We start from the raw sequence: 21,875 nt of genomic DNA on the forward strand, positions 1-21,875 counted from the left end.
CTGGTTCCATCTTGGATGCAAATGAGACCTAGGGCAGTTGTTTCACTCGTCACCCTTATCTGGAGCGTTAGGTGCATCTCCCACTGCATCTTAATCAGTTTTGTTTAGGTAGAGGAAGGGAGGGAGGGGGAATTCTTTGCGAGTCGGACAGACTGCGTCCTGTGCCAGGGTTCCCTAACAACAGAGCTGAGACATAACACTCTACTGAAATGAAAAATGAGATGAATTTGTTTTGCCAACAGTTCAGAATTCTAAATACACTCAGCATCTTCCTAGAAGTCTACCATCTGGCACTTGGTTTTTGCAATTAATTGAACTTTTGGAAAATGTGACGGTATAAAGCTGAAATTCTCTGAAGATGAGACCATTCCCATTTTAAATGGCCTTTGTCTTCCTTTTCTCTATTAAATTCTTCAAGAAAAATTCACCTAATTAAAAGAAAATTTAATACTAAGAGAAGTCAATTGATTAACCAACACAAGCAAAGCAGTATATATTTCTAGTGTTCTAGAAGCAGTAGTACTTCAAAAGGAGTGAAAGTCAGAACCACAGGGTTCTCCTCTTTGACTCTACTACTGCTTAGTTGTGTGTGTGAGATCACAGAGCTACATGGTGCCTCCCACTATGTAATAGGAATTAGTTCTCCTCTTCATATGCTACTGAAGTTCCTTGTTTGAAAGGTGGTTTAAATTATGCTAGAGACTATTTGAGAACCAAAATACCCCAGCTCATTTGTCTATAACCCCTCCTGTCTCCCAACCCAAAACAGCAAGCTATGGGGACAACCTATCTCGGGCAGGGCCAAATGTTCAACATACTGGGCAGTCTACACATTAGCTTATTTTAATGCACATTAAAGCATCACTATAAAAACTGTGCTATTTAGTTAATGTGCATTAAAATAGGCTAATGCACATTAAGCGTCACTTAAATGGTACTCTTCAGCTTAATGTGCAATAAGACAGGCTAATGAGCATTTTCTTGGCATTTCACAATGGAGGGCCTTTACACATACACATTTGTCTGCACCGATGCGCCAGAGATCCAGCATGTTGGAGCAGACTCTGTTAATTGAGTCTGCTCTGCATGTGAGCTGACACCTGGCACTGTTGCAAGCATTTGTATAAATGAGGAAATGTGCATCAGTACTGAGAAAATGGGGGTGGTGCATGTTTGAACTAAAACTTTTGTCTTAAAGGTGCTCGGTGCTGCAGCACAAGCATATGTACAAGTGCCTGGAGGTACTAGATTTAATATGCATAAATAAAGTGAGTTAATGTACATATAGACATACCCATTGACATTTTGATAGAAAAAGGGAGTCATGAAAAGTTGTTTCCTCAGTGCTATTAAACACTATTTCAGTTCACCAGTGAACAGGCAAGGGGAAAACTGTTTCAAACCCCAGAATCCTTAGAGGAAGTGAGTAACGGCAGGAGCAGCAAATGATATTCTTTAAAAATAAATACATGCATGGATCAGTAACTTTAATGCTTAATAGAAACTTAGACCTGGGTCATTGAATTAAGTTCTCAGTTTGACCAAATGTCAGCTTTAGCAGTAATATTAATTGTTGAAATACCAACTTTTGGCAATCCCAGTGAGATGAGATGGAAAAAAAGCTTTATTCCACATACAAGTAACAAAGAGCCAATGTTCCGATTTGTCCTTGAGGTGACATTTTGTTACCAATTACTTCAATTTACATAAGTTATACGTTCTAAAAAAAACCTGAACCTTACCTGCTTTATAAGAGGAGCGTACAAGAGGGCCACTAGCCGTGTAATGAAATCCAAGCTCTTTTCCCACTTTTTCCCAGTATTTAAATTTTTCAGGAGTAACGTATTCCTCAACCTGAATGGAAAAGATTAATTCTGATCAGAGCCTGATGTTGGTGAATGCAATACTGTTCACTGTGTTAATGAACAGATATAACATCTCTGCAGTAAGATAGAATGTGGGTGTATGTAACCATTACTTTAGGGGTTGTATCTTTCAAAACTGAGTGGCAAATTGAAAACCTGATATAACTACACTTACCTCTTGACTCTGAGCAAGCCAACAGTGTTTCTGTTCACTGTTACATGTTTAAAGAGTAGCAGCTTAAACCATTTTACTTCAGTTGTTTCATCAAATCAATATTTTCTTCACCATCTTAACTGGTCCATTTTTGAGCAAACCTTTAAATTTTCCAAGTTACTTAAAAAGCTACAAAATCCATTTTCTCACCAGGAATCAATTGCTCACTGAAACACCGATTCTAGTCTAATGGAATAGAACTGAATTCTGAAACTTGGGTCCAGATTACAGGATGGAAAACCTAGCAACATGCCTATTTCTAATTAGACTGACACCACTAAGGGGCAGTATGTCATGTAGCAGGGAAGGAGGCTGGATTGGGCCTTCTACCTAGAATAAGACTATTTCCTTGCAAGAGAATCAGGCCAGCTTCCTCTGTCCTGACTGCAGGCAGCAGAGAGGAAGTAGCATGTGCTTGTAGGTTTAAGGGCTGTGACACTTCTAACAGAGCCCAGTAATGTAACTAAGGAGCTGCAACTGTGTGGGTGGGTGGGGGGAAGGGGAAGATGCAAAAATAGCTGTGTCCACATCAGGGCCATGTTGCTGCAATTGGCACCACAGCAGCTGGAGCTGCTAGGTAGTGTACAGCTGCCCACAGTGCAGAGCTGCCTGGCTACACCTGAAAAGAGTACAGATCATGGTGCACAGATGCCTGCCCAGTCTAAAGGTGAAGAGTTCTTCAAATTATCCAAAGCTGCATTAAAGACATGTGAAGCCTCCTTTTGACAAAGTATGGGGAACAATGCTGCTGGGCAGCTGTGGGCTGTGGACTACAATTTGGGCAGCAAATTCAAGATATGTGTACCTTTAGGTGACGTTTTGTTGGTTGCATATATTGTCCTAAGGTCAAACAGTCCACATCTGCTTCACGTAATACTGTAAAAGAAAAGTGCCTACTTAGCAGGTGCCAGAATCATGACTACTAAAACATTTTTTATGCCCAGTTCTGAATGGAGATAAGTTCTTAACTTATTAAAAAACAACCATGGGTTAGAATCTGTCTTCTAATATATGGCATCAAAGAATACATGTGAAGCCAAGGGAAGAGAGTACAGTGCTTGGGTATAATACTTCAGATAGCAAGATTAATATTTAGTAATACTCAAGATTAAAATATAATTTTAATAAGACTTTGACCTTAACTTTCACTGTTTTTCATCTCTACGAGTGTGAATGAGACCAGCCTCCATAATGGGATTGGATTCTGATTTATCATTAGCTGAGACTAATTTTGACTTATTGCTAAAGTATAATGCACAGCAAATGTGGCAGTCTCCCGCCACATCTGAGCTCCATCCTTGACATACTTTGAGCTCCAAAGGAGGAGCTCATTACCTGCACTGGACTAGGAAAATGCATCTTTCTTCTTGCTCTCTTCTATTATTAATATTATATTGTGATCTTCTAAAAGTGATTTACTGTACTCTTACCCTGCCTCTAGAATCTCTTCTCCAAATGTCCTTCTAAAAATCCACTTTTTGCATGAGGTCTACATGACCGAATCCTCTCCAATAGCAGTATTAAAATACTGAATTTAAAAAGTCAAGTGTAATTAATAATAACCTGTAAGAAACATTTCCACCAGGAATTTGCTTTTGGTTGTCTGCTTCAGGGCTCAAACCTAAGAGCTTACCACACTTCTGTCACCCCATAAATAATATGGATCATCTTACTACTGGCGTTGCTTACTTTGTTTTGTATGAACATAACAATTAATATCCTTAGGTAAAGCTCATTGCTTGGCAAAAGTCTACAATGCCAAATGCTTACTTACAGGGCTACGATTTAGTTCTGGAAAAGCTGTGAAGAAATGCTGATGCAGAAATTACACACCCAGTTCTAATATAGAAGCCATAAATCCAAAGGGCATTACCAACATCTTTCACTAATACTACACAGTTTATAGCTATATGTTAATATAATGCCTGTGCTTTCTGAGACCCTGAACTGTTTAGATTTGCTATTAAATGTCTCAGTGGTTTTCAGCCCTTTTAGACCCGAGGCACCCATCAGAAAATAGCTGTTCTTAGTTTTCACTTGTTTTTTTGCTACAGAAAAGTAACAGAGCAATTTTTTTCCTGTTGCCAAGAGCTCAAAAGACCACAATAGGTCAGAATGTTTTTTAACCCTATGGAATCTTATTTGAAAACTTTGGAATGATCTTGTGAATCATATTTGTACACCTAACAGTGCTAAGATTGCCTGGCACCCTTGAAAGGCTCTCAAGACACCCTAATTGAGAATAACAATTGAACCACTTCCATTCAAACTCGAAACTATACTTACAGAAGCAAATTCAGCCTTCTCATGCCCAGCTCATGAAGGTATCTGTTCACACATCTATTTCATATCTATTTTTGTTCTTAAGACTGGGTGCCCAGATTTGTCCCACACAAAGAAAGCCATAAATTATTTCATGATGGACACTGCAACTGCAATTACTGTGAACTTCTGCTTAGACTGAACTTGTTCTGTGACGAAGTTACCTCGCTCTTGGTAAATTCACACATTCTATAATGCAAGTATATGGGAGGAAAGGGAAGCAAGATGACAGCAACTGCACAGGTGTCAGGGTGGTCTGCATACCAAGGAGGTGGGCTATACCCTGGCTCCAAAAATACTGATGCAAAGCCTGCCTGGGGACAGAAAGAGCACACTTTATGTCCATGATGCCAGTGGCTAGGAATCCCCCAGAGAAGTCCTGGAGGGGTAGCTATGAAAGGGCTGCACTGCATCCCAGCAATCTGCTCCAGGCTTTGAACAAAAAAAGGGGCAAAGAGATGGGGTCCATGAATTTCATCCTAGAAGAGGCTTCTTAACCCACTTTCACAAACCTTGATTTTTCTCAAATATAAAACTAAGTATAAAAATAGATAAGGGGCAGGTACTCTTGCTAAGGACAACTTTCTGCCCTTTTAAAAATACTCTTTGCATTTAAATCAAGAAGTTATTTTGAAAACTACAAAAAAAGTATGTTACTTTAAAACCAAATACAGTAAAATAACACGGATGGGGTCTACCTTTGAGATCCCAACTGGATGTTTAATGTTAAATGGATAGAGACAGTCCCACTGCAGTCCATGAGAAGATTCCCATTACTTTTAATTGGAGTTGGAATAGGTGGACAGAGTGGTCTGTTTAAAAGTTTTTATTGAAAATGTGAAAACCTAATAGCTCTGGAACAAAAAGTGCTGTTCTTGATTTTTAAAATGAACAAAAATTGGGGGTTTTCTGCAGACAATTTAGACAACAGTTTAGATTGTTTCAGTTATGTTAAAGCAACAATCTTGCAATCATTTTCCAACATACTCGAGCTTGTATACATAAGTTCTAAGGATGACTTACGTTTCATTGTTGAATGTATTTGTTCATCTGTCTCGCCTAACCCCAGCATAATAGAGGTTTTAGAAATTACATCAGGTTGGACCTTCTTAGCATGCTTCAAAACACACAGAGATTGCTCAAAATTGGCTCGAGGATCCCGGACTTTCCTTTAAAAAATATTCATGTTATCTTGAGCATAAGAAAAATATTAGAAAAAAAAAAAGCATGAGACAAGAGACACTAGAATAATCTCAGGGACCTGTGGTTTTAGCAACTAAAACTTTTGCCTGTTTCTGCAGAGTCAAAAGATCTTATCAGGGACCTGGGGTTTCCTGTTTCCCACAGAAAAAAATGGAGAAAAACAAGGATTTTCCCCTTTACTGGAGGAAAAAATGGATTTCTCATTTTAATGGAGAAACTTGCAGATTTTGCAAAAAGCTCTGCAAGCTGGCACAGTTCCAGCCTAAAAGGGCCTGGGAGGGAGCAGGAGGGCAGTCAGGCAGGGGGTGCCACATGAGTGTATAAACACATGGCTGCCAGGCAGCCTGGAGAGCGGCTCCTGCAGGTAAGATGAGTGGGGGGAGATTGAGGCCCCCATAGTGAGGGATGGAGGGAGTTGGGCAGGGCTGGGGTGCTGCCCAGCCAGGTGGTCCATGGGGCTTGGGGCCACAATGCACGACCACAGGGGTCACAGATGGCTCATCCGGGGGGGGGGCCGGCGCAGCAGCTGGTTCCCTGCCACCGTGCACACTCCTGGAGAGGCGGGGGGGACCCGTGTCCCCTGGATCTGTGCTTGGGGTGGGGGCAGGCTGCCCACTGCAGGCTTGGGCTCCCACCCTGCTGCCCTCCCCCAGAGCCTCTACAGCCCACCGGGTGCGACCTGGTGCTGCAGGGCACAGTGGGGTCACGTGGGGATCTCCTTGCCACCACGAGCTCCATACTGTCCTTGCAACACATCCCCAGCATGTGCAGCAGCATCGAGGGCAGTAGCACAGGGTTCTGCTCCTTGCTGATGCTGCGTGTGCAGGGGATGCCTCACCAGGGTAGCATGGAGCTCTCAATGACAAGGAGATCCCCGTGCAGCCCTGCTGAGCCCTGCAGCACCGGGCCACATGCGCACCCATAGTGGGCAGTCCGTGCTTGTCCTGCACAAAGATCTGGGGAGCATGGGTCCCCCATGCCCCCTAGGAGTGTGTGCAGTGGTGGGGAGCCAGCCTCCCTGCCCAAGCCTGCAACATGGAGGCAGTTGGGGGGGGGGGCGGAATCTCCACTGCAGTAGCCACCATCTCCTGCGGGGGCAGGGGGCTATGGACCCAGGTCCCTGGCCCCATAGCTCTGGCAGCTGGAGGCCCCCTTCAGCAGGGCTGGGGGTGGCAGGAGGCTGTTGGCAAGAGTCACCAGCAGCGCTGGAGGGGCTGTGGGGGAAGAGCGAGGGGCACAAGCAGGGTCAGGGGGCTGTGAGGTGGGACTGAAGGGCCTTTCATTTTAATCACGGATTTTGGGGGGTTTAATCAGAGAATTTGCAACTTTTTATTAGAGAAAACCAGGATCCCTGCTTATCATGTATCTACATATGTCTTAGCGTAATGACCCCAGATCTGTTAGAGCCACTACAATACAAAAACAACAATGGAACTGTGTTTCACTTGCACTGGGTACTGCCTCACCCTAGCTGCACTTGAATTCTACACAAGAATTTTCTTGCAGCCATTTTAAGGCAATCTACTCAGGGCAGGTAACCATATTACTGTATCCAAACCAGTTATGTCCATACTATAAAAGTGGTACAGGCTAGCTCCCTCTATATAGTTTGGCTGGTAACGTGGCCAAACTATACATTAACTAAGTTTAGACCATCCAACTTACTAAATTAACAGGGGAACATTTGTAGGTAAAAACCTGTTAATTCCACAGTTAAATTTTAGGAGCTGTTCAAGATAAGGCACCTATCAATCCCCGGGATACAGTTCACAGCAGTTCAGTCTATGTACGTTTTTATTTCAATCTCTTCAATATAGTATCTGAGTGCCTTACAACACTGCACTATGATATGATTAATATCTGTTATGCATGATTTATTTTCTGTCTCATCCTCTCCCTGGGGAAGAACTGTGCATGCTATAAAGTGTTTTGGTTAGGTAAATCCATCCCCACCATGTGCCTGCAGCTCTGTTGTCTTTTTGCCCCTCCACTGGGTTCTTGGCTCCTTTACCCTAATGGAGCAGACCTCAAAATGGGAAAGGGTCATTTTTTCCTTTACACTATGATACTTCAAGGTAACAAAGACCAGAGATTGGGGGGAATAGACAGTTGCTCGTCCAGGTGGCAGACCTGTAGGCTGAAACCAATCACCCCATGTTTCCTAGGACAACTGTGAATTAGGGGGGTGTCTCCCAATGTCCTCAATAATCCCTGATATGGCATTTTTGTCCCATATTTGTAGAATTGGCCCTAACTTGCTGACTCTTCCCCATGTGTTCTCACGGGAGCAGGCAGCATCCTGCTGTATCTGCTGAGAAAAGGTACAAGGACACTGCCGGTTCAGAAGTTAGCAGTGGATTAAATTAACCGGAGCCAGAAGCTGGGGAAGCAACTTTCAGTCCAAAGGTCCATGGAGAATAAGGGACTGTATCCTGGATTTTGATCCCAGAAAATCAGTCACATTAACAACAGATATCAAAGCAAAGCCCCAGCTTTTAAATGAGGCACGTTAAAAGCAATCTAAAAAGTCACCATTTATCTTTGATTTTTTTTTTTTTTTTTTTTAAGAACCTCTTTCATTTGTCAGGTTAATTTGTTACTAAGTTTACAACATGGTGATAAAGATGGGAGCCACTTTTACAACAGAAAAGAGGCAACAGGAAGGAATTAAATCCTTTTTGTGCCAAGAAGTCTTTGGAGACCTGGTTGGGTGGGAGTAAATCAGCCAGCACTCAAAAGAAAAATAGTTCACCGAATCCACTTTTTCAGGCCTGTAAAACTTCGGAGGTGCTACTTTACAGAGTACGTTGCCCTCTGCTGGTAGAAACCATGCACAGCGCACAGGGCCACCCAGGGAAGGGAGCAGAGGATTCTGGAAATTTCAGTAGGAGCTGTAACGTAACTTCACTGTTAAGATGAGCACAACTTGGCTCCCACGGGTGGTACTGAAACACTGGGAGGATGGACAAATGCTGTGGAGTGCCCTTCAAACATTCAATCTGCGTCCAACAATTTCCTCACTTTGAAAACATAATTTCATGGTGACACAGGTCCTAGAGCAGAGCAAAAGTCAGTTGAACTGGGAGCCTTAAGGTCCCACCCTTCCATATTTATCTATTACAAAGCTTCCAGATATTCTGGAAAATGCTCAAATGCAGCCCACTTAGCCTTGGGATGAAAAAAACATCTCTCACATTTAGGTACAACAAAACTGCCTTTTGACCTGCCACAATTTTACAACTGAAAGAGGTGTGATCCTAATGCACACGGTCTTACAATCTAGCATTATATTTGTTTTTAGACAATGTTTTCATCAACTTATGTGACTCTCTCCCTAATGTGTCACCTCTGACAGCTCTAGCAAAACCCCAGAATACTACCTTACCAAGTTAGGCCTTTCAAAAAAGCACTCACTGTGACATTTTAGACAACAAATCTGCAATGGACTCAATTAGCAACAGAGCTTAATGGAATACAGTCATCTCCATATTGCTCTCCAAAGAACATCACAGATTATCTTCTAACTGTACACCTCCTCTAATAGCTACATATACTCAGACCAGCTTGAATCACCTCTGTAATTCTGGAACAGTTTCCACGTTATGTGCATATACGTCTAGTCCTGACAAGGCAACTTTCTCCACTGCTTTCAGGTCCCCTCGAAAATCAGGGGTTAAGCATTCGACTAGAATTCCTGAATTCCTGAAAAACAAAGATTGAAAAATGAATCCATGCATGGTATTTATGTCAACTGCTCAAATCAAATATGTCAAAAGTTCTAACAGTAAAATACTGGACTAGTATGTAGTCAAAAGGTTTATCTTCCTGTAATTAAAAGTCATTATTTTTAAAATGATAAGTCTAATGTATAAATTTTCAAATATGCAAATAAAGTTAATCTATAGTACCCATCTAAAACAATGGGGCCCTGAAAATAACTGAGTGCTAGTTTTTACTCAAAGCATAGCAGACGTATAATTCCTGATTTGACCCATAGAAGAAGAAATAAAATGAAAGTCATGCAAGTTAAACATATTATAAAAGTCATTCCTATGGCCTCCTAAGCCATCACATTTTGTCAAAGAAAGTGCTGGTTATGCATGAATTTCATTTTTTTCATCTGTGCTCTGTACTATGCTTCACAAGATTTGTAACAGGATTTTAAACATGAACTTCTAGATGACATACAGGAGCTGTGGGTTAAGAGACTACATATTTGGTAATGCTATTTAGGAATCTAAGCAAGTAACCCAGGAGCAGGAATTTGGCTCTGCAACCTGGGGACAACTATTTTGCATAAATGCACAGAAACCCTTGCAGGTGATTATAGAAGTGCTGGTGATGAACTTGGGAGATTTCCCATCTACTACTCATTACACAAGTTGGGATGTAGGAATTAAATCCACAGCCTTCTGGCTGCATACTTGTGTCTGTGTTAGATGATACATGGTAGCAGAACTGCAAGGAGGCTTAAATGAGGAAATAAGGATGTGGAATCAAGGACATGAAGGAAAAAATGGCCAAGGACAGAGGTCAGTACTGAAAAATAAAGCAGATCCTCTTGCAACCTAGTATCATTTCTGAAACCCACTATTCAGCTGTTAGATCCCTATGTCAACAATGATCCAGATGTGTGGGCCCAAAAAACAGTTCAGTGTTCAGATTTAAAGCAGTCAGGATAAACTGAAATTCAGTGGAAGAATGTTCCAAACTCTTTATTCAATATAACTCATTAGCATTATCAAAGTTTGGAATCCAAGAGAGTTGGAAGTTACTAAGAGAGACTATATTTAACACACAAAGGAGGGCAAACTATTTCTCTGCCAAGGATATATACAGGCATTGCAAGCCATAAGCATTAGGAGTTTGTCAGTGACCTGAAAGTCCAAAAACAATCCTACAAAAAGTAGTAGCAAGGTCACATGACTAAGGATCAGCATACAAAAAAATAGCATGAACACATAAGGATAAAATCAGAAAGGCTAAGATGGAAAATGTATTTCCATTGCAAAGGACATAAAAGCCAACAAAAAAAATATTCCAAGAACATTAAAAGAGGAAAACAAAGGAAATACAGGTCCATTACTATACAGCAAAGGAGAACATCAACAGATGATACAGAAAGCTGAAGCATTCAATGCCTTTTTTGCTTCAGTCTTTGCAAAAAAGTTAATTGTGACCATATACTGAATGAAAGTAATTTTAAACACACAGATAGGAGCATAGCCTAAAACAGAGAAAGAACAGGTTAAATAATATCTAAATAAGAGAAATGTACTGAAGTCAGCAGGGCCTGACAAAATTTTCCCAAGAGTACTTTTGTAAACAGCAGAAATAATTTTGGAACCCTTGAATATTATCTTTGAGAACTTGCAGAGCACATGGGAGGTCCTCGAGGACTTGAGAAGGGCAACATTCTTTTTTTTTTTTTTTTTTTCTTGGAAAAAAGGGAGAAGCTAGGGGAATGCAGACCAGCCATGTTAACAATGATCTCTGAGAGAAGCTAGGGCACTGCAGACCAGCCATGTTAACAATGATCTCTGAAATATTTGAGAAAAATCATTTAACAGTCAATTTGTACCTATAATATAATATGTTAAAAACAGCCAATGTACAATTATCAAGAACAGACTGAGACAAACCAGTCTAATTTCCTTCTTTGACAGAGTAACTTAGTGTATGAAAGAGAAGCAGAAGATGTGATATATCTTGATTTAGAAATAGTTTTGACACTGTCCCATATGACAGTCTCATATGCAAACTATGGTAATATGTTCTAGATGTAATCATCACAAGGAGTGCACAGCTGGTTGAAAAATCTCTCTCAAAGAGTAGTTATCAACAGTTTTCTGTCAAGCTAGATGGGCATTTCAAGTAGTGCCTGTTATAGAACTGTCCTGGGCACACCTCCATTTAATATTTTAATTAATGATTTGGATGACAGAGTACCAAATACACTTATGAATTTTGTGGATGAGATGCCAAGCTGGGAGGGGTTGCAAGTACATTGGAGGACAAGATCAGAATTTAAAAGAATGATCCTAACCAATGGAGAGATGGGCTGAAATCAGGAAGATGGAATGCAATGAAGCCAGGCACAAAGTGCTATACACAGAATGGAGAAATCAAAGCATAAATACAGAAGGGGAAATAAATGACAACATAGAAACTTGACAGCAAAGGATCTGGCATTATAGCTAATCAAAAATGTATAACAAGAAGAAACATGGGTCAACAGTAGGATGCTGCTGCAAAAAAGCCAAATCTGATTCTAAGATGCATTAACAAAAGAGTCAGTAAGACCAAGTTGGTAATAATTCTGCTTTTCTTAGTGTCAGTGAGGCCTCAGCGGGAATACTGCTTCCAGACATTAATGAAGAGTAGAGAGAGTCCAGAGGATAGCAACAAGGATGAGAATAATTTTAGATAACGTGACCTATAAAAGAAAGGTTGAACAAACTGCGTTTGTTTAGTCAAAAAGATTGAGTGGGGACGTGGGTAACAATAGTCTTCCCCTATAATTAAGGGCCACATAAAGAGAACAGTGATGAATTGTTCTCCCTGGCTTTTAGGGGAAGGGCAAGTAGAAATCATCTTAATTTATAACAAAAACCATGTAGGCTAGATTAGAAAAACATTTCTAATTGCTATGATAGTGAAAGTCTGGTATAGGAAACAGAAAATCTCCCTTGTTGGAGTTTTAAAGAAAACATTAGACCATGCCTGCTGAGGATGGTCTAAACATACCTGGATCCTGTCTCAATGCTGGGGGCTGGACTAGCTAAGTTTGAGGACCTTTACAGCCCTGCATTTCTATGATTCTAAGAATGAAAAAAATACATGCATGTGCTTTTTGAGTATGGACTGACATCTATGATAGGACTTGACACAATGGAGCACAACCTAGTTGTGGCCTTTTGGCACTGCCATGTTATATATGTTTAATAATAACAGATTATAGAAGTAATAATGTCGTACCTTTCCTTCAAATGCAAGACTGTCTTTGCAAAATGTTCAGCTCCTCCATCCGGCATATCTACAAACAATTTTATTCTTTATTTTAACATAACATTTACTTTGGATCATTTAATGTTAGGTATCTATGCTGACTCCAAACCAATTCTCAGTTAAAGTTGAAACACTATCCCAGGGGTCGGCAACATTTTTGAGCAGAGTACAAAAAACACCCACAACCTTGATTTGTAAGATGTTGGTGTGCCAGGGCAGACAGTGGGGGAACCAAGAGGAGCCTGATCCTTGTTGTGGCAGTGCAACCCCGGCCCCTTCCCTAAGGCACATGTGCCAAGCAAGATGCCTTGCGTGCCATGCTCTGGGATGTGTCCCAGGGGTTCTCTATCTCTGCTCTATTGCGACCTTACCTCTTGTCCCTAAACCTTACAACAAGTGAACTGCCAGACCCCTGCCACAGCTAGGCTAGATAAGGTTGGTTAGGGGGCAAACATTAACTGTCTGCTCCCAGCCTCAGAAGCAAAGATGTCTCATCTGAGGTGGTCCTGAGTTTTGACTTGCATCAAAACAGAACCCACAAAACTATTTACACGTTGCCTTTTCAAGCTGCATTGCTGCTCCTCTGCCAGTCAGTAGCCAATGAAAGCACACAGCCTGACATGCTTGTCCCTGCAATAAGCTTACAGAACACCACAACGTATATTGAGGACAGTGGGAGAGAGGCAGATGTTATCACATTTAATCCCTCATAATTCACAAGTACCTGAAGCAGAACAATTGAGCACAGGTCTAGGATTCTGGGACAAATTACTTTCAGGAGAAATGGTACATTTGTTTACAGTCTGAGGGTTTTCCATGGGCTTTAGCACAGAATGGTTTAAAGGTTTAATTTATTTTCTTCCTGTAGTATTTCACGGATAGTTTAAAAAAAATAAATAAATGTCATTATTTCTCCTTTGTGATGACATCCATCATTTGGAAGCTACAAGGCTTTTACCAGAAGCATAAAAGACTTTTTTGATTCTATTCTTTCATCAAGCCAGCAAAACACTAAGAAATCATTATAACTGTAGCAGAAATATATCTTTTTTTTTTCCCCGTTTGTTTTGAAAATCAGCTTTACCCAAAGAGCCCAAATCAGTTCCATAAATAACTATTTCTTTTTTGCGTAAGGGAAATCAGAAACTAGGTCTATCTTTCCTGTGTAAAAAGTATGAGAAAAAGGCTCAGGGTTGGAGACTGTTTTGTAATTTATGCAAAATTCTAGCATCATTAATTCCTTTCGTTGATCATGTAAAGTTATATCTACACCTGCAATAAGCTAAATTACCTGCAGAGTGTAAAACTTCTGCACACTTTATAAGGAAGTATACATCAAGAGACACTAATGATACTAACCATCTCTGTCCACAGAAGTCAAGACAACATAATCCAGGCCCCATTCAGCTATAGCTTTGGCAGTATTGTAAGGCTCATTAGGATCCAATGGAGGTGGACTTTTTGCTGTCTTTACTGAGCAAAATCTACAACCCCTGGTACATGTGTCACCCATCAGCTGAAATAAGAAAAGGCTATATTTACACTTGAGTATTATTCAGGCAAGAAAGTATTGAATAGATGAAAAAAATAAATATTTGTTACTAAAAACCCATCGTGCATTTTACAATACTCATTATGCATCTCAGAATTGCATACTAATATCATCATGCTGGAGATATGTGTACATCCAAACTTGGTACCAACAGATGAAACATGAACAGAATAATCTTCTAAAAAGAGGCAATTACCACCTTACCATGATCGTTGCTGTAGCAGTGGCATACTCGCCCCCTCCCCAGCACTCTCCAATATTTGGACAACGTGCTTCTTCACACACCTAGAATTAAAGCAACATTATTAATAATAAATCATATTTTACTAGTGCCTTCTCCCAAAGGAATCTAGCCTCACAGAACCCCTTCTGGGATAAAGTGACAGAGCTAAATTATACAATAACCGAGTTACCCAACATCACATAGAAAGTCAATGTCAGAGCTGGGCATGAAACCCAAGCATCCAGTTCTGCACCTTCTCAACATCATCACCATCATCTACAAAATGTTTTGAAAAATTATTTAGCAAAATAACTATTTATCAACATTCTAAATATGATTAATTATGGACACTTTAGATATAGTAAAAAGTATATACAATCTGTACAAAATCTGAGATGGAAAGAATTTACCCTTATATCCATTTTTTCCTATCACTCTGGGGGGTTAATATCTGATATAACAAAAACATTTCTAAAAGTTCTTCTCTTGAGTTATTTTTATATATTTCCAAAAATTATATAAACATGTCTATTAAAATGAGAGAGAGATAATCTTCCATCTCCCAGAAGGACTAAAGAAACAGCACAATATTTAAAATGGTTACAGGAAAATGTCAAATATTCTCTTATTTCTTCCTCCATTTCTCTGAGGTGAAATCTCCCCTTTTTGCAGAAACTCAACACAATACTCTGCATCACAAGTCCATCTTAAGCCCTAAGGCTTATGAGGACAGGCTTTCTGGTGGTCCTCAAATGGTGACTTTCACAACATGAAACCAATGCTTTCTCTGAAGAGGAAATATTGACAGGCGCTAGACTCACTGTATGAAGATTTAAACTTCGCAATGTGCTCTTCAATTTATTATAGTTTTTTCCCATAGGAATCTCAGTTTTCAGCCACGGAGGAAGCCGTAACCTGTATAGTATCAAGCAAACACAAGGATTAGTAAGTTATGTATAAGTAACCTTTGTTTCACTTCATGGATCCACCTTCCTTTGTTGCAGCTTCCAAATACGACACAGTCCTTGGTCCCGATTCATAAATGAATATTAACATATTTAATGCAAATACTATATTACTTACTCCTATGCTAATTTATTATCTTGCCATAAAATAGATAGAAACACACTGTGATTAGGATGCAAGACAATTAAATATACCGTTGGGGTTTAACATAAGTACCATAGTACAAACGGCATTGATTGATATCTCGGATACAGACAATGTAATAACACAATTGCCATAAAGTCTGGTCAGATGTTGAAAGGTGGTCTGGTTTTGTTTTTGGTAACTTCTAAATTCATTCTTCATGTAAGTGTTTTAAAAAAATAGGATATATTTGTTTCTTGATGCACATTTATAACTCAATAGTGTTCATGACACACATGCTAAAGGAGAAGGTACCTCGGTGTCTTCATATTCTATTGTTGGCTATTTTTCACGTACATTTTTCTAAGCAGAAGATCACTATAGCTCAAGTGACTCTGCACTTCTACTCAGTACCATGAAGTAAGTCATGCTCTGCCCTATTTTACACAAAGGTAGTTTTATTGGCCTTACGTTTCCTGGGTGGAAAATAAAAGCAGAATTTAATTCAGTATCCACAGAATGAAGCCTGGAGGCAGAACTACCATATTTATAATGAAACAGGGGTTCTAAGCACATTCTACATGTTAGGATATTCTGACGCACATGTGAAGCCATGTTATTTTGTAATTCTTGAAAAAGTGCCAGGGCTCATCATAAAAATATATATTATCAGCAGTTTAAGACAAACGGTCTTAAATATATTCAATATAATTTTTTGGTCATTACTATCTCAGATGATATTGCATAATTTGAGAATGCCACAGCATTATGTAATAGTTCTTGAAACCAAGACGTTTCCAGAAAATTTTATTTGGAACGTATGTTTTTCATTTCAAATTGTATTTCATCCAGATCTCTTAAAGCAGGGTTCTGTGCTGGAAACTGATCATAATAAATAGCTTCTTACTTTTTTTCTTTTCACTCAGATCTGATTCAGGTTAAGTACTTAGCTAGGGACCTAGCCTTATGTCTGAAGGAAATCTCCTGACTGCAACTGCTTTAAGCAACTTGTTAAATCAGAGCCTAAGCTGACAAAAAGGAAACTTTTGCTACTCTGCAGGGTGTACACAACTATGGGAGAATGATCCGCATGATGTTTAGGTTTATATTACACCAGGGGTGCTCAACCTCTGGCCCATGGGCCAAATGCAGCCTGTGGAGCCATAGGTATCTGGCCCACAGGGCTCCCCATAGCTTGGGAAATTTGGCAGCAGGGGAGTGGTGGCAATAAATACAGCTATCCTCCCCAACTGTCATATTTCCAAACCCTGAGCTCCATGCAGCAGGTTGGGGCCAAATAACGCCTCCTCCCTCCACCCCTGCAGGCTGGATGAAACCAGGCCACACCCCACACTGGGCTGGGTGGGATGGGACCATGCCCTCTTCCCCCATGGGGCCTGGTTAGGGCTGACTCAAGCCCCCTTCCCCCCCCCTTGCAGGACCTGAGCCATGCTCCCTCCCCTCTTGTGGCACTGTGCCACACTCCTGTTCTCCCACAGGGCTGGGCCACACCCATCCCCCCCACAGAGCTAGGTTGGGGCTTGGCCACATCCCTTTCCCCCATTGAGATAGAGCTATACCCTATCCCCCTCTCTTCCCTCAAGGCCAGGTTGGAGCCAGGATGTTCCCTACTCTCCTTCCATACAGCTAGATGGGGCCCTGCTGTAACTGCCCCATGCTGGATCGGGACTATTAGCTGGATCTGGCCCATGGACAGCCTGGGCACTGCCTATCTGGCTTGCTGGCCAAAAAAGTTGAATGCCACTGTTGTACACCATCAACAAAATTGTTAACTAAATCCCTATCCTGCAAAAACAGTAACAGAGGCGAGCCCTCATGCCCACCTGGAGCAACAATAGGGTTGCTGAACCATTGCTTGCATATACTTCTATTTACAGGATTTAAGGCCCACAGTTAGAATACAGAATTGATTTATGTTGGAAATGTGTGAGCCAGGGGGGGGAAAGAAAAAAGAAAAAAAAAAATCAACACAGCTTTAACATCTCAAGTTGAATCTGCATGACTGAAAGATAAGGGGAAAAAACACCTTCTTAACTAAAATGTGAACTGTTTTGATACTGAAATTATTTTAATAAACATGAGCCATTTCTAGAGTCACTTTCCAAATTAGAACCAGACTGTAAATATTAATATCACTAGTTATGGGAACAAAATGGATTTGTACAGAGATAGATTCTATTATCTCCAATCATATATAATTTAAAATAAAAGCAATTAGCAGCTGACATTAGACATGCTTCAACACAAATTTTATAAATGACAGTAGGAGGACTAACATACAAGGCAGATCCTACCACTTCAGGATGGGGGTTTCAGATGCTATCATGCTCCTTATAATGTACTAAGCATTATTAACTTCCACATTAATTATCGTTAATAAACCATGAAACAGTTGTGGATCCTTTCTGTACCACAGATACATTCAGATCTACATATTTAAATAACAACATTTTAAAATAACATTAGCCAAAGCTATAAGTGATCAATTTTAATCTATGAATCTTCAACACTTTATACATCAAGAGACTCCTTTAAAACAGATCTAGCTCCATTCACTCCTATTCTTTTGAGCATTAAAAATAAAAATACACTGTTCTTGTATGCTTTAAATATTATTTTTTTTACTTGTATACTGAAAACTAATCCAATACACTGCTGAAAACATATTACAGGCAGTCCTCGACTTACAACGTTTTGCACTTACAACGTTTCTAAATTCACACCCTGTTTCAACTTTATGACGTCATTTTCAACTTATAACGCTTGATCCGATGCGACACCTAGCCAGTGAACAAGTTTGCTGTGTCGTCCATCTCCCTGGAGAACATCTGTCCAAACTTCCTTGGACACTTTCTTTAAGAAAGCGGACAAGACTCCAGAAAAACCTGCAGCTAAGACTCCTGAGAAGACTCCAGCCAAAAACCCTTCAAAAAGTCCAACCAAGAGCCCTTCAAAAAGTCCAGTAAAGTCACCTCAAAGAAGTCCTTCCAAATCAATATGATTCCTATTTACAATATAAATACATTAATGTAGCTATATTACTCATCTATAATTGATCGAGTACAAAATTCTGGGGTATTGTTTGAGAAAAAAGGGTATCGGGCCTTGGTTCAAGAACCAATCCCCCATTTATAACACTGTTTCTTATGAGAAAATTGGTTCTGAGTTACAACATTTCGACTTAAGATGCGGTTTTCAGGAACCAATTGTGTCATAAGTCTGAGGACTGAGGACTGCCTGTATAACCATGTTGCATTTAGTTAAAATGATGATTCCTTTCAGAACAAAGCATGAAATAGATATTGCAATGCTCCAAAACTTGACAAAAACAACAAAATTCACACAGATATTAGGGTGAAAATAAAGATTTATTGGCCAATGCCAATAGCCGATGATTAACTAACCATGTCGACCAATGCCAATCGAATAACCAATATGTAGTAATAGTGCAAGGCACTTTAAAGTACTGACATAAATACACCCTTTTTTTGTTTGTTTTGCACTTATAACACACACACACGCACACCTCCCGACTGCTCCGGCCTTCACCTTATTCCCTTGCACATCATCCCCTTGGCCACAGCTCCTACCTGCAGCCCCACTCCCTGCACACCCTACGCTGCCATCCTGGGTGGGTGGGGTGGACCTTTGTGCAGACAGCGGTGCCGGGTGTATTTAGAACCCCACAGCATGCTGTTGCCTCAGTACTGGCAGGCCCTCCACAGCTGAGCTCCCATGGCCAGCAGGGAGAAGCTACTTTTGCAAAGGCACCTGGTGTTCAGTGGAGCAGAACGTCCCTCACGAGGCACCTTACCCCTCCCACACAGCCAAACGTCTCTGCGGCAGGCCTGGCACTCAGGCCCCTGCTGTGCGTACAGAATTTGCATGGCAGTGGCAGTAGCAGCAGGAGCTGGTAACAGTCCCTTCGTTGCTGAGCAGAGTGCCCTGTGACCACTCCCTGGTGCCAGCTCCTTCCACTGCTCACCAGTGTAGCAGAAAGCCCCCTTTTCCTCTTGCCTGCATTTGCTTTCCCCTCTCTGGATATGTTTCTCTTTTTCTACCTTTTCTTCCTTCCTCTCTCTTTCACTTTAGGATAAGGAATTGTGTTTTAAAATTCGTGTGCATTTTGTATCTCCCCTTGTAGTCTGGTATTTTTATCTATTTGTGTGCCATGGCATTTGTAGCTTATATTTTATACTCCTCACCTTTCACCTTTCAACTGAATGTATTTAGTTTCATAAGTAAGTTATACATTGTAACAATGTTAACAAGGGCAGGAATCAAACTGTCCTTCCCTGTATCAGGCTGGCCCCTGAAAGAGCAAGTGAATCAGTGATTCAATGTGTAACATGGTAGCAGACAGCAATTAACACCTGGGAAACTCCAGATCAACCAGCGGAAGAATTCAATAGAAGACAATGTAACAACCGGGAAATCTCTAAACGTCACTGATCAAGGGCTAGAAGCCCTGGCCTGAGTTAATCAACGCCGGGGACCACCCACGAGGGTCAATGACCCCTGGATTGGGCAAACCTGAAAACTGGGGAGTCACCAAAGTCTGCCAAGGACAGATAAAAGGCAGCGAAAAGTGACCCTCAGTGGCGCCCTCTTGATCTCCAACTTGACCAGCACCCGACCTGTCCAGCCAGAAGGACCAGCCGACGACCCCCTTCTGGATGATAACACCTCGCTGAAAGAAGCCTCAACTGGCCATCGACGGCAGACTCCAGCGCTTGTAGGATAGGTATACCTGACTCTGTAGCTTGCTACTGTGTGTGTGCATGTGTGTGCGCGTGGGTACCAACCCCAAGGTTTATGATTTAACTCATTACAGTATTTCAATCCGCCTAATAAACTAGAATTTTAAGGATCCCGAGTTGGACATTTGTAGCCAACACCAGGACCTGTAGTATGCCGCAGGCTTGGGTCAGCAGTGGGGCACAGGGAACTAGACTATGCTTGTCAGGATGCTCTGGGCACACGGCCGTAATTATTGGCTAGAAAGACCAAAAAATTATTGGCTACGAAGACTAAAAGCTGATAACATCATTTCTCCTTTTATCGCTGCCTATCCGATAGCCAGCTGATACACCTGTGCACCTCTAACAGATACTTTTACAGATGACAGAGTTGTGTCTTGTATTGAAGAAAACATGATCCTAAATGAGAGTACAATATACAAGTTTGAAACTGCAATTACCTTTCTCCCTTCTCACGCTTTACGTTGCCTTTATAATCAGCCCATGTGTTCTTGTCTGAAAAATCCCCAGATACAAATTCTTGCAAATCAGGTCCATTTTTCAGAAATTCCTTTTTTTCATCTGGCAAAGAACTTGACGCTCTGTCCTGGCTACATACTTGGGTTCCAAGCACCTATGGGGAGTGTAACTATATTACTTATTTTACCACTAACGTGCTACAGTATACATTACATAAATGCTCGTACGCTATGACAACTGAAAGGACTTATTTATAGAGAGGCCAGAAAATGAATATTTTTGGAGCAGGTACTTCCTTATGTACTAATTTAAGGTCAAATTCAATGGACGACTGTGCACAACTCTCAAAGGGAGTGTTGAGTACACATCTAGTGGTAAAACTTGGCTTTTGTTTTCAAGTCCAAGAATATGCAAGGCTAGCCAGGCTATATGTACCTCCTATGAGCAGACTGAGGGTATAAATCTTTCTGGGCTCAGTCCTTTTAAAGGGGACATAGACCTGGCTCCACCCATCAGTTTCAAGATGTGAAAATCAAAACAAGGATCAGACCCTGGGGGGGGGTTATAAAAACAAGATGCCTCTGCCAAACGAAACATCCTACAAAGCCCACAAATCTAGTCTATAAATAAAGGCAGGCAATTATTTCAGTAAGCGGCCCTCTGCCTGAGATTTGACAAGCCATCGAGGTCTGCATGACAGGCAGCCAAGGGCAGATAAATATTAATTTTCTAAAATTTTTAGGGACTTCGCGGGCTGGATAGAATGGCCTGGCGGGCCGCGGGATGCATTTTGCCCACCCCTGCTACAGAAGTATGAACAACCGCATGGTGTTTTCAAGTCAGAAATGCTACAGACAGAGCGCAGATGCAAAGACCGGCCCTGTCCAGCTTCCAAGACGAAAACTGCTGTTGTCAGTTAGCTCTGAAAGCTAATGACGGGTGGTGGGAAAGTCTTAGCCTGCAGCCAGGTAACACCCTGCGACAGGACCCTCCGGGAACAACCCAACGTCTGTGGAGGCCTTGACCCCAGGATCCCTCCGAGCGCGGGAGGAAAGACGCAGCACGGGGCTAAGGACTGGGTGAAACTGTGGGGAAAGGGTCCCACGACGCCCCGGAGCCGCTGCTGCGGGTCTCCGCGCTGGTCTGCCGCCCCAGGAGC

General features: G+C 41.3%; 1 protein-coding gene across 1 annotated transcript; it reads right to left on the reverse strand.

The window, feature by feature from the left end:
* Positions 1–103: 103 nt before the first annotated feature.
* Positions 104–21,632, reverse strand: LIAS (lipoic acid synthetase; the record flags this gene model as incomplete). Its single annotated transcript, XM_025210685.1, has 11 exons — positions 104–428; positions 1,743–1,854; positions 2,885–2,955; positions 5,425–5,570; positions 9,178–9,306; positions 12,583–12,640; positions 13,972–14,128; positions 14,369–14,449; positions 15,209–15,302; positions 20,698–20,870; positions 21,573–21,632. Coding segments are annotated over 11 exons (1,134 nt in total), but the record flags the coding sequence as incomplete, so codon positions are not given.
* Positions 21,633–21,875: the final 243 nt, after the last annotated feature.

The sequence above is a fragment of the Alligator sinensis genome, unplaced genomic scaffold, assembly GCF_000455745.1.
Source record: "Alligator sinensis unplaced genomic scaffold, ASM45574v1 scaffold246_1, whole genome shotgun sequence".
NCBI classification, from domain to species: domain Eukaryota; kingdom Metazoa; phylum Chordata; order Crocodylia; family Alligatoridae; genus Alligator; species Alligator sinensis.